Here is a 14,244-nt window from a genome sequence, read left to right as displayed (position 1 = left end):
GCCATGGTATTTTGCCGAAGTTCCGGTCCAAACTTGGGACCCCCGCGTGGACCGTTCTTGATATCTCCTCATCTCTGAATGCTACTACAAGCTTGGGTACGCATCGTTTTACAAAACGACCGTATCGGTGTCGTGCCCAGCACCCCACCCGATCGTGTGGAAAAGATATGCGACATTACAGCAAACGGTGTAAGATAAGTAAAAAGTTTCGTTCCCATCACTTTATCAAGTATCAAGTACAAAGTTGCCCGGGAGCTATCTGATCGCATGTACCACCACTCTCTTCTCTCACTTTCTTCTTCTTGCACAGATTATTGTTATTCATCTTGCACAGAGTAGTTATTGAACTACCGAAAGTATGTGATCGATAGGACTCCAACGTTTTCCAGCTGCCCTAAGACATTCTTTCGAGAGTACCAGAGATCTTTTATCACACCGCACCCAAGGCCAGGAAAATCTTTCCAATAGTGCACGTGTTTTTGGTCCCTTGTCAAGCAAGATCGTTCGATAAGGATCACCTCAGACGATGTTATCACGATCAAAACACACTTCCTAGAAATACCTACGTAATACTACGATTAGTATTGTTGTGTGTAGGTTCTAATGACAGTTTTTTTTTTATTAAATTCTCAATTCCCCGATTTGCATGCAACTGTAACTATCACTCTTGAGCGTTTTTTCGGAATCAATAGACATAGGACGCGATTGCAGAAAACCTAGGCCAATCAAAAATCGCTAGAGCGTACCGTTTCGGCAAAACCTCACCAACATAAATCAAACAAACGGATGCGATGTGTGCAGTGAGTAGGAGAAAAAAACGTTCCAAAGCATTCGCCAAAGTTCGCCAGACGAATTCCAGCCCGTCTCAAGCGAAATTTCGGTAATGAAGGTCATACGGGGTTCAAACGTTCATACCGGCTAAAAAGCGCAATAAAATGTTTGCATATTTCTCGGTGCCTCGGAAAGCGGGAAAGTAAATGTCAATCGTCCCGAGGTCTAAGACTCTCTTCGGCCGATCGAGGGCCAAAGGTTATCAGTTACTCGCGTGCCAGTTTTCGTTGCACTGTCGGGGAGATGCCAAACAACACTCCACCAAACAAAAAACCCTTAACCTCTAATCAACGTCAAAATTCATGGTATGGTACCTTATCGCCGGAAGTGTCCAGCAGCCGGTAGCAACCAGAAATAAAATCTTTGCTTTCCTCCTCCGATGCAGGCGACTCATGACGGTGGTGCAATACCAGCAAATGGCAAATGGTTTGTGAGATGCGTTCCACACTGCAGCTACACGGCCCGCGCAGCCATTATGTGATGTGCCGTTTTATTGCAAAATAAAAGGAACCGTGTTTGGTGGCGACAGCGGTACACGGTTACCTGTTTCCCGAGCGTGTTTGAACATTTGAGCAAATGGGCCGAGTTACGCCGATAGACGATGTTCTACTTCTTAGAACATGTCTAACAGCGCCACTGCGCTTGTGACTGCCTGCCAGTGCCTGCCTGGCGTCTATCAGATAACATGCCAACCGTTTGATGGATGGGATCGACCACCGCTAATTGATGTCCCGGAACCTTTCGGCACGGACGGCGGTTGGGGATCGAGACTACTGGACCCTCCCTCCATGAGTCTCCCGACTGTTGCTCGTCCACGGCAATCATGGATCCGGTCGCGGGATTCAACCGTGCACCTGCCCGGGCACGGTCAGTCTTACCCCGCCCCAGGGTTGTCAAAACGTAGTCACTTTACGTTGGAGGCACCCTTATGAAATTTGTGCAATCGGTGGCTCGTGGCGCCTCCGTCGCACGCCTGACAAGCGAAACGCACTCTTGTCCAGATCGTTCGCCGATTGCTGGCTGCTCTTGCGCGCTGCTGTCCGCGTGTACGTCCGCATCTTCGCACAGCTCGCATAGATCGTCAACCAATCAATTTGATGGATCGTACAAACTATCGTACACACAGTGTACTCCACCAAATGGGCTATTTGCCTTTACCGCTCGCCTTTCCTCACCGGAACCGACCGGGGTTGGTGACTGTTTTGGTGAAATATTCAATTCGATCAGCATGAAATGGAGCCACTATTTGACAAGAGATCGGGAGAAGGGAACCATCTAAACTGATGCATTTTAAAGCTCCCCTCCCCAAAGGGGTTGAGGTTTAATCTCGATAATTTGGTGAAATGTCGAATGCACTTCCAGTGCACTCAGGACGGGAAGCAAATTGGATGCATCACGATGTGTGTTGGGCTTTTGGGAAGCAATTCAGTCATGCAGGCTATTGATTTGTCACAATTGTCATAGTGATGTTTGCTCTTCAATCATCGCAAACGCTAATAGAATCGTTGGAAGGGAATTTCCTCATGCCCCAAATTGTGAGGTAGTTTAATTTCTCAAATTTTCTTATTGCCACCGTTTTTCGATCCAACCCCCAGACTGTTTGGGACCAGAACGGGAAAGCGCCACCATTGAAGTACCAATGGAATTGGGTCGCTGAAGGCATGCCTACATCCTCTTGCGGCCTGAACCCCTTCCAATCTTGTGAGCAAGGCAATATACAGCGTCAATAAGGCTCAGATTGATTATACGGAGCTATCGATATCGGATGAAAGTATTAATTATGTTTTCTGATTTATTGCCCAATTGTTCGCTCGCAACCTGTTATCAGCTGACGTCTGGAAGCGCTTTATTTATTCACCCCAGTGGCGATCGTTTTAGATTGAAGTCGCGTTTCGATTGACAGCCTTCAAATCGGGAAGGGCGCACTTGATTGAGCTGCCACGGATTGCTGACCAATTGGGATGAAATTCAATTAGGCAAACGAAGCATCAGAGTTAAGATAACAATTTAATTTAGGTTTCTTAGAGACACTCATATGAATTATATTTGGAAGCTGACAGTCTAACTTTCTATTCTTGACATTATTCTTGAGACTATCTTAAAAATAGAAAGAAAGCTCGTATATAAACCATTTTGCGACCTTTAAGCTACCCAAAAACTGCATTCCGGTGTGCCATACCCGTTTTGTACAATCCCTAATCCCACAGCGTCTTATCAGTGGTGGACACGAGCAGCGCTAAACCGGTCCGTTGTCTACGGTGTTGACTCGATACGCAATCTAAACGTCGTCTACTCTGTAGCCAGTAAATCCACCACCACGTCTCCGATAACCAACAACTGGATAATCCACCTGATCCTTGAATGTTCTTTTTTTGTAGCTCGCACTCAATAACGACACGGGTTTTCGAGTGTACGTAAAAAAGAAGACTTCGTCCACACGTACCCAACCGTGATCAAGTGTTTTTAGATTTCATCCGTGTAGGGTACCGGAAATTGAAAATCACGAAAATCGAGCGAGTGAGAAAATGTGGATTGCCACAAACCATCGACACGCTTCGCGGCAGGGATGTTGCAGCCACGTGGCCGACGCCGCTGCATTCATTAGTTTCCGGTAACAACCACTGTACTAACAATTACCAGCACCAGCTGGAGGCTCCCGAGGCGAGAGGTTTGTTTTATTTCTTCTTCCATCAACGGCTGACCACTTTTACGAACGCAAAATCAACAGCCCCGGGAGGGCCGGATCGATGGACGAGAATTAACGCACTCGACCCCCGGAACGTCGGTTTTCCCACTGGAGTGGGAAAAAATAGGCGAACGAAGGAAAGGAAAACCCTGTGTACACACGTGACCACGTGTGGACGTGCATTTCGTAGCTTGGACGGAGAGAAGCCACAACCCTCTAATTGAATGTGTGAAAACTGGTTGTTTAAATAGTTTTCGCCTCCAGGACGTGTGCTGCTGGTGGTGGTAGTTGATTTTTTCCAGTTACCTTGCTTCCTTGTCCTTGCCCGATTTGCCAATAATTGTTTGCCTTTTTCGATACGCATTGTCAACATCTGTTTCGTTTTTTGTTGTACCTTATTTTATTTCTGAAGAGTTTTTTTGCATGTCTTCTTGTTAATACAGCCCAAAAAAGACAATAGAAGATTGGGGCGTTTGGCTTTTCACTCAGCACTTTTTGGTGGGGAAAACTTTTGTCCATCCCTATCTCCCGGCAATGTTTTTGTAGAGCTGAAAAACTTTTCCTTATGTATCATTCCATTGCATAGATTGTTTAGAAAATAGTTTTCTCTACCACACACCCTAAAAGCACTCTAAAGTGCCATTGTTTCCCAATTGTTTGCCTGAAACATCACGGAAAAGGGGTGTGATTTGTCTTCGTCATCATGAAACACGTTTCTTTTTGCCATTTCACTCGGCATAGATCACTTGGAAGGGGGAAAAAATGAATGCAACAAACAACAAACGCCCTTCTTGAAGCTTTTGAGGCAAAGGACATTGCAGGCGCGCGAACATGATCCGTAGGCGCGTGGTCACACGCACGGCGCTGTGGTGTGTCCACAACCCCCGTTACCGGGCGGATGTTTTGAAACATAATATTTATCGAGTCTCGAGGGCCATTGTTCATTTATACGCTATTTTCACGGGCACGTGTACACGGGCGCCGCAGGCAATCGAGGCCGACTTCGAGCCGGGCGATAAAAAGGCAAACCGATACAGTTCGTCGCGCAGTTTGAAAGCCCAACACACCCGAGGTCCTGCGGTTGGGCAAGCCGGTGGCACTTCCCATGCAATTACGCTGCTCCGGTTGGTGTAGTTGGTGTTGTTATGAGCTCAAAACGTTTGTAAAGTGTGGGAAAAGTTTGTTTAGTGCTGGATGGGAATTGAATCGATTCTTCATGAGCATGGTGAATGCGAAGAGGAAAAGATTTGAGAACAGAAAGACAAAATTAACACTGCACTGGATTATGATTGATTTGGGTATTTTTTTTTCCTATCCATTTGCATCTACAAGCATTCCAATTGTCATCTTACCTTTTATGGCCTACCATTTAACCTGAGTGCCGTACCTTGCTGTAACATAAGACGGTAAAGTACACGGAGCTTCAAGAGGTGCGTCTGTATATTTAGGGCATCTCTCAAAGCTGCCGTGTCCTGTGTGATCGCATTACACTCACTCTCCGCTATGCTAAACCAGACGATTAGCATAAGAATTCGGAGTCAGGAAAACAAAAACAGACAGCACACTTCCATCTACCATATGGTTCCGGAAGGAAGCGATACGGCGGCACGGTATCCATTGCGACTCTTCCAAAGCGGTAGCATCATTTTCTGCCTTTTCCCCCACCCCTTGGTTACGGGCCGATGCGTTTTATAGCGTTGCAGACCATTTTTTACAGCTTTAGCCGATCCCGTACACCGACCCCAGGGGTTGACTCATTAATCGTCCTTTGCGCACGGAAGTTGTAGGTAGTTGCTAGACTGCAAGGTCAGGTCCCCTGGTAGAGAGGAAAAAAAAGATACATCCTGAACGTGGAATAATTGGTTGGAGGGTAATGAATACAAATCGTACGGGATTGTGTACAGTGTGGTGCCATTTATAGGCTAAAGCCTGGATAGTACCTTGAAAAAGATTCAACATTAAACAAAAACACCATTTGTGATCAAATCTTTTGTTTTATTTCAGTTTTTTAAATTACTAAACAAAATATATTCTAGTTCGGATGATGCTCTTTATTCCTTTCGAACAAATTCTTTACTATATTGTAGATAAATGATTATTTATCAGACTCTATCACAATGATTTTCTTTCAAGAGAAATTCTGAAGAAATTCTGAGAAGAAGAAAATAAAATTCAATTTATTTAGACATCAATGTACTTATTTATTTTACGCTGCTATTGTCTTTTCACACACTATTTGCCTTCGCTGTTCTACCTTCCACTACTACCGGTGTTAATGAGCGTTCAGGATGTGTCTGTGTACGAACGCGCGTGCTGACTCCTTGCTCAGGGGTCATCCGAAAAATTATCCATTGCCACGCGAAAAGGGGAGTGTGCTGTGTTACCTCTTAGCAGCGCTTAGGGTGTGTACTGCATATATTTCTCATGTGTGTATGTGCGATGACCAGCCACCACCTTGTGTCCAGTGTTTCGTTCTGTTCCTGGTTTACCTTTCTAGCTGGTTTTTTTTGCACCTTGATCGCGTGTCGGTATGGTGTTGGGATGGATTTTTTTCCAATACATTGAAACCTGAACCCTTGGGGAAAAGGTTGGGTTCGTTGCCGCTTTTTATCCCTTTTGCGATGAGTGTTTTTGTCGTTGCATAAGTGCATGGATGGTAGGGGTATTCTCTGGCCGAACGATAGCGGCCAAATGTCACTCATAAATCAGGAGCACACCGACGATTTACGACTGATGACCATATGGTTCTGCAGAAGGTGATCTAAAAGACGACCCTTGCGAGAGTTTGGCTTTGTTACGTTGGCAAAAATGTGAGTGTTCTTGTGTTCTACGAGATGACTCTTAGGAAAGATTTGTTGGAAAACTAGTTAATTTGAATAGCTGCTGGTTAAACTTGATTGCGTAGAAGAATTTTTGGTTCCATGTTTTGTTTAAAGAATAATCGCTAGTAATTCGTTTTGAAGTCTGATCTTTTCTATAACCTTTAAACGTTGAAGCGTTCTCTAATACAATGTAATGTTTTGTAAACGAAAGAGAGAAAAAACGCACATTCTTACACCGTCCAGACGCGCCTGTCCCGAGGGAAGATGTCAACGCCATGTTGAATTTACCCGTCGCGTTCCTGACAGCTTGGTCGTCCGACATCCTATAGTAAGCTTCGTTTCCGGTTCCAACGCCCGGATCTCACCCGCTGATCCAACGAGATGGGGGAAAAGCAACATACAACGTTCGCATGCGCAGCCATTTTCTATGTGTGTGTTTTGCCTTGCCCAGGATATGACAAACCGCTGGCAGGGATGGCGTCCCGAGGCATTCCATTTTTTGTACCGAACCTGACATACCGTTGCCCCTTACGGGCACATTACTGCGTTTCCGACAAAGCGGCTAACCAACCCGTCTCACCAAACACGGCACCACCAACTTGTCTGCTATGGTTTAGGTTGGCATCCAATGGGTTGACTTGTCCGGACACTAAAGTCCAACTAATCGCGTACCACCGCCTTCCAGTCGCTTCCCGGGCCCGTGTAGCTAACCATTTGTTCGAATGAATGAGATGAATTATTAAAACTAAGCCAAAGTATCATCCGATGGTGACAGGTATTTGAAACCGCTGATAAAACCACCACAATGAACGAACACTATTTGCTCTGGTGCCACTGGTGCGTTTTGCGTTCGGTTGCCTGTCATGCTAGGAAAATGGATCAGTTTTCCAGTTGTGCGTTGTTGTGGTCTGTCGAGTTGGTTTGATGCTCTAATGCAACCTCACCTCACACAAACACTTGTGCAAACATTTTGGCACTTACTTTGATGTCAGGTAGCTCCTGTCCGTCGGGAGAGTAACTGGAGCGACGCAAAAACACGAAAATACACCGAAAGGTGGGGTCTGCATGTATCTCCCTGCATAGCGTTTCGAAGCAAACCTCAGTCGCCGAAGAGCGTCTGTTTTGTTTGCACTTGGTTCGTTAGGAGTGGCAATAGCGCAAATATTTACCCAATTCATAAATCTTATTTGCATTTACTTCTTTATATGAAGTACCGTGACGTGCGGACGTTTGATTAGGGGAACCTGCTCGATTTGAGTGTGAGAGAGAGACAGAGAGAAAGAGAGAAAGCGAAAGAGAGAGAGAGAGAGAGAGAGAGAGCTCGTTGAACACGTGCTCAGGAAAGATAGACTTTAAATTGCTAGACTAGATGATGAGTCGGTATGTTTTTGGAGCAAAATTAAGCACTGTGAAATATTGAAATGATTTTGATAGAATGCAATTTATATGAAATAAATCGCAATATTAGTACTTTCAACGACATGAGCTTTCAACTGTCATTTTTTCCAGCCCAAACAAAAACTCCCACTAAAACCTTTGCCTCGATTTATCAGTACCCATTGACCATTCGTACCTAAGCGTAAAGCTGCCCGGAGTTCAATGCAGTAGTCCTTTATCGGTCGCTTATCGCTTATGTTGTATCGCTACAGTACTGCATCGGTATTAAAACAACACTGCCCCGTGGAGGCTTGGCTTCGTGTTACGGAGTTAGCGTAGCTCATATCACTCCCCCTAGATGACGGTGCATTAACGATGATATATTTCCCCGGAGATCGACACCGGTTCGACAAGGTGCTCCCACAAAGTATGCTCCAGATTAAACAGGTGCACTCGGTTGCAGCTATGTTGCAACTATTCAAACAGCAGGATGGAACAACAAACCGTTGTGCAATGTTGGGTACACCCAACGGAATGCTGCCCGAAATGCAATCGAGTTTTTGTGTTAAGATATAAAAGAGTCAAACTGCTGGCGCACGGCTCAAGCGTTTGTACTTGTGTGCTGGAACGCGTGCAGTAGGTGTCGAGATCTTCCCCAAGATGAATGTTTTCCCTAGAAGAGTTCTTGTTGTGCTAGTGCTAGTGGTTAGTGAAGTGGTTCAGGTGATTCAATTTTCGACCATCGTTACACCCTGTTCGTTTGCATCCCATTTTGCTTACAGTGTACCGGCGGGTGTCTCCCCGCTCCCTTGCCCGACCCGCTCGACTATCTGCCAACGCTGGAGTACCTTCGGAATGTACTTCGTGTTAGTGCACACTCGCTGTCAGAAGTGACACTGGAAACGCAGCTACCACTTACCTACAATGTCTCCGAAGCGTTACACAGTGTCCGTGGCTCTCTTAACGTTGCCCAAAATGCAACGAAGACGATCACGGAACTGTTCCAAGCGAATGATACCTTTCAAATGCAACAGCTAGCCGAGGCGCTCGACGAGATCCAGCACAGCTTGTGTGACTCTGAGTTCCGCTTTCCTGAGTACTTTGAGAAAGAGAGCGCTACGCCCGATATGAAGCAGCTGAAGCACACCATGAGCGAGCACTTGAAGAAGGTGCAGTTCGAAAAAGTCACTCTGGAGTTTGATGATCTTCGGGCAATTAATAACTTTCTGTCAGGCGCCACCAGCCAGGCAATGGTCGCGACAGTGGCAGTGCACATAGTTTCCAGCGTCGAAAAGCTAGAATACTATCTAAGAGCCATTTTCTTTCCACCGGACATGGAGGCGACGGCACTGAAAGAGCTTCAGGCTATTGGCCAGCTCGTAAGATCCTACAATCAACTGTACGGTGCTGCCTTGCGAACGGCATCAACGCGGTTTCAAGACGAAGCGTCACAGGGACGTCAGCTGTTTCGAACCATACTTGGCACCGGAGCACCAGAGCATCTTCCCGAGAGTGTAAAAAATGCACCCGAAGAGTTCTACGACCAGGTAGACAACTTTATTCGCACCACACTCGAGGATCTACAGTCGACGACGCGCAAAGGAAACGATCGCTTCGGAGAAGTCGTACAAAACATCCTGTACACGTCGTACGGGCTGCACTCGTCGGGCATAGAAATGTTGCGCCCCTACGTGCGGCACTACGAATGTGTGTTGAATCTGGTCCCACGTACGCAAACAGTTGCTGGAGCTAGTTTAGGTTCGGTGGCGCTCTGCTCGAACGAAGCCACTGCGCCTCTGTACGACTCGACCATGGTTTATCGTCAGAAAATTGGACTTCTTCAGCGTGAAATCTTTGAGGGACTGCAAACAGCGATCGCTTGTACTGATGGCGATTGCTCTTTGGTAATTAGAAAGGATTAGTTTCATGGTAATTGTCTCTTAATTCGCACTTTTTTATACATCTTTTCTCCCAGGTCTACAGCGAGACGGTGGATCTGATTAAAGCAAGCACAGATGCGGTGAAAGCTTTCACGGTTGATTTAGCGCCGTACCGAGAGCAGCTGCTCAGCTGTATTTCTTCAAAATACGAGGTCGAGATGGTACAAGTGTTGGATATGTCTGCCAACTTTGACAAGTGTGTTAAAATGACTTATTAATACATCTAAGTGTTATAACCTAACGCTAACGTACTGCAAAAAATAAATTAATACAACTGAATGACTCTAACGACCTGATCAGTCAAACGTGATCGTTCCTTTGGGACATTGTTTTACTTCATTTCATTGAACTCTTCCTTTTCAATAAAAACGGGGCGGTGTATAGCTGATTTTAAATACCGGGGAAAAAACGATTACAATGCCAATCGCACAACGTCACGGAACTACTTCGCTGGATCAATTAAAATTTACACGAACAAATTGTTCTCTGTCGGCTTGTCTGGCCCTCAGACACCCGCCCGGGGAGCGTAAATCAGAGAGACTCCTTTCCATTCTGTCCTGTGTTTTTTGTTCCGTATATTTCATTCGCCCACCCAATAAAGGTTGGATCCGAGGGGGGTGAAGGAGGAAGAATCCATTTAACCGTACCGTACACCATCTGTGGTTATTTATTTCGATAATGATATCCTAATGCATTCTCCGGGAACGTCGCGCCAAACACGGTCAACGGTGGTGCCGAGAAAATGGAACGAGGGGAACTACTCCCTTTTCTGTTGTTTTTTGTTGCTGCTGTTGTTGCTGTTGCTTGTCGGGCTCTTTTGCTTCCTATTTCCCCCTACATCCTTTCATCGAGCAACACCCAAAGTACAAAATAGCGGAAGGAAGCAACCCATTATTACGGACATGCAGTATACTATACAGCACACATTGCCCATCCATGTGCACGTGGATTAATGTTTAGCTTTGCCACACGCTGCCATTCCCCATTGCCCTGTTCTGCCCACCGGGCGAGGGGGAAAAAGTGAAAAAGCCGGTGAATAATTGAATGACGGTAAAAACCAAACGTCTGGAATTTGGTTTGATGGATGTCGCGTGTGTGTGTGTGTGATGAGATCGATGGGTGGGTGACAATGAGTGAGTGAGGCGATATAAAGGACGAATTAGACCAACTCGCTGAACCAACCGAGGGAAGGCAAGGAGCGAAAAGAGTTTTCCCTTTGTTTGCGTTCACTTCATCGGAAGGATTTTTGTTACGCGAGTGTTGGCGAGTCCTTATGGTGAGAGGTTTTCTATTTTGTATTTTGTGAGCTGTGAGGTGAGTTAGCAGGCAGTAGGAGCCAACTTGACGTTGGTTTGGAGGGTGTTAGATTTGTTTTCGTTTAGCGATGCGTCGTGAATGGTGATTATGCTCAAGAGATCGTTCACTTTTCAATCTGTAAATTAGGTGGCTGAAGAGGAGCTTGTTGTGAACTGAAGCAGTTAGAAGTAGGTTTTTTATGCGTAATTTGATCAACACTACAGAAAAGGAGTATTATGTAAACCACAAGCATCAGTTGTTAATAAGAAAATTTTAAGACGTGCAAGAGAGACTGACATATGTAAGCAATAACAATTATAAATTGTTTAAAAAATTAAATCCTGTAGTAAATTTTTAGTTTAATAACAATTTTGCAAATTTATAATAAATCACCAAAATGCACTAAATGAAGTTCCAATCCAACTAAAGTTAAATCTGCCAAACACACTTAAAAACAAAAGATTTTTATGTTTTCAACTCATTATTTCCATACCCTTATCCCAACTTAATAAAAAATATGATTACTAAATTAGCCACAATATGTCATTCGCCATGATTAAGCAGCGTTATGCGGCATGACTTTCAACCCTTAATCCGTACCACAACCAATCCGTTCCTCGACAAATGATAGCGTGTTATTTACCATTCCCCCCTTATACATCGTTTGTTTTTAAATTCCATTACTACCGGCAAAACCCAACATCTTCTCACACAAAAAAGTCCAATGCAAACCATAAAACGCGCACTAATAAAAAGCCAACGGCTGTATATTAACCTTTCACATAATTTCTCAAACAATGCAGTGGCCTTCTTTATCGACTACAGTCGCGTTTCTTTTCGTTTTGCGCCATTTTTTTTTTTCGTTCCATGTTTTGTTCACCACAAACGACATCCACCTTTTTCTCCGACAGCCAAGACAATCCGGGGTGGAAGGATAACACATCCGTTTTCAAAACCAAAACAAATTTCTCTGTAAAAAAAGAGAATAGAGAATGGAAACTCCGTGTATGAATATTTCATGATGCGTTAGAATCATCGCCGGCACCCTCTCATAAACCACGCCTCGGTCGGATTGACCGAGACGTGACCGAAAACAAAAAGTCATAAACTCCCGAACGATATCCCTCCCCGGCACGGTTGCTGTTGTTGTGTGCGTTTTTCAGGGGGCTTAAAAACCCCGAACAAAGATTCATTCATACCTCCGTTTCCTGCGTGTCTGCTGAGAAACGCTCTCTGCTAGCCTGGGAGGGATGTCCTGTGGGGCGAGTTTTTACTTCACGAGCGACCCAAAATGCAGGACAGAAGAAGCAACAACAAAAAATGGAACGGTATGTAAAAGTATTTTTCACAACCAACCAACAAAAAAGGGGATACCATTACTAGAAACACTCACACACACGCACACATGTGTTAAGGTTGTAGCGAGGTGAGGGATTTTGGGCGAGGTGGAGATGGACAATAATTTAAAGAAAAATGTACACCACACGGGAGGCAAAAAAACCAAACACGACTTTGTGGATATCAAAAGTGTCTGAAAAACGGAGCATTTTTTGTGAAACACATTACTTCATAAATGTCATCCAAACTGGGGAAAGCAATACACTCAAAGTGAAATGGAATGTGCTATAATAAATAGCAAAAAATGTCAAAAGTTCGGAATTTGTTTAAGAGGGTGAGGTTTTACACCTTTTCCATGTGTTCGTTTTTATAATATTATTTGAGTTTTTCGGGAAACCGTTTCCAGGGGTTTAAGTATGTTTTTGTGGTTGCCTTCAATGCATAACCCTGTTATTAGGTTTCTAATGAAACTCAAAACAAGACTTGCACTAATTTAGGAGACATTATAAAGCTCAACCTTGGTCTTTTAAAACAAAACAATTAGGAAACATAAACGAATCGATGTTTAAATTTTACAACAATTTGCATTCATCGTTGTAATCGTTCATCGTTCAACCAGCAAATATATTACGGATTTTTGTATTTAATTAAGATGATAATAACAAACCAAATGTATATTAGGTTACCGTGAGACATAATTATTGTGCACAATTATTTCTACCAAGCTTTTCATCAAAATGTATAACAATTTATGTTAAATATGTTTATGATCATTTGTTCAATTTCGATTGATATCTGTTTTACAATGTATCTATTTTCTACATTATGTACTGCACAGCGGCTACACACGCGCACACAAATGCTGTAAGACACTCCCAGCTTTTCGGCCGAACAAGAAACACACAAAAACCACAACCTCTCTGTGTGGCGCGAACGCTTTGTTTATGATCTGTAAACGTCGATCGATCGATTGGCAAACTCGGCGGCTGCTCAAAACCATCCCCGCACGCCTGCTCCGATTGCTCTGGTTTGAGGTTTTTCCAATACTTCCGGCGATTATCATCCGAAACAAGGGGGCCGATTGTAGAAAACCCGATTCATACTGACCCACGCGCGGTTCGGTCTGGGAAAAAGGGCGGTTTGCAGCTCTTTTTGAACCATCCTCCATTGCTGCCCAACCTGTATCACCCCAAAACCGTATCAATAATGACGTATGAGCAAGCGTTAGCGCACCAACCTTGTTCCCGCACAGTTCGCGTTTTCCACCCGGTTTGAAGATTCCACATTCGATTGAGCTTGAATTAGCCGCTTTGAGTTCGGACTCACCCACCGGCCACCCACTTCCGGCACAATATTGCATTAAGCGGGGATTGTATCCAATTTTATTTATAACCTCACCTCGCTGTTGGCTCGAGTAGATTGAATGATATGTGAGTATGTGTGTCTGTGTGCCCTACCCTTCACATGTGTGGCGTACATTTTCCAAGGTGTGGTGTTCGCTGGCTTTGTCCCATTTTCTGACACTCGCAGTGGGTCGATTATTCGATGGTCGATTCGGTTCCCCGTTGCCCTGCTTATCGGACACTAGCGTTTATGTGAGTGTTAAATGTGGGTCAGTGTCATGGACGTTGTGAATCACATAGATGTTGAAGCGATTTTCGAAAAATAAGACACGAGTAGTTGCTTTTTGGAGAAACCTGGATTTAGATAAACGAACGTTATTCAACGTGCAAGGGGGGACTGTTCTGTGGAATGGTAAATGCATTCGAAGCAAAACTGAATTTTTGAAATTTCATCTGAATGTTATGGATCATCGATTCACCACAACGCTTCAACACAGTTATCCAGAATTGTTTTATCTGCTCCGAATTCCAAATACCTTTTATATTATCAGATGTACGTACTATGATTTCTGAGGAAGATTTTGTGACATTCGAACATCAAATGACAATGT

General features: G+C 44.4%; 2 protein-coding genes across 6 annotated transcripts in view; both read left to right on the top strand.

Annotated features, from left to right (window-relative positions):
* LOC121596111 (LIM/homeobox protein Lhx3) overlaps nt 1-14,244 on the top strand; it is a 42,773-nt gene that overhangs the window by 3,623 nt on the left and 24,906 nt on the right. The window lies entirely within an intron of this gene.
* LOC121596112 lies at nt 7,939-9,943 on the top strand. Its single transcript, XM_041920764.1, has 3 exons — nt 7,939-8,421; nt 8,499-9,620; nt 9,692-9,943. Exons 1-3 carry the CDS (start codon nt 8,377-8,379, stop codon nt 9,872-9,874), a joined length of 1,350 nt encoding a protein of 449 aa, XP_041776698.1. The 5' UTR covers nt 7,939-8,376; the 3' UTR covers nt 9,875-9,943.

Source organism: Anopheles merus, chromosome 3R, assembly GCF_017562075.2.
Source record: "Anopheles merus strain MAF chromosome 3R, AmerM5.1, whole genome shotgun sequence".
Lineage (NCBI taxonomy): Eukaryota > Metazoa > Arthropoda > Insecta > Diptera > Culicidae > Anopheles > Anopheles merus.
Note: the sequence above shows the minus strand (reverse complement) of the source record. Positions and strands in the feature narration are given on the sequence as shown.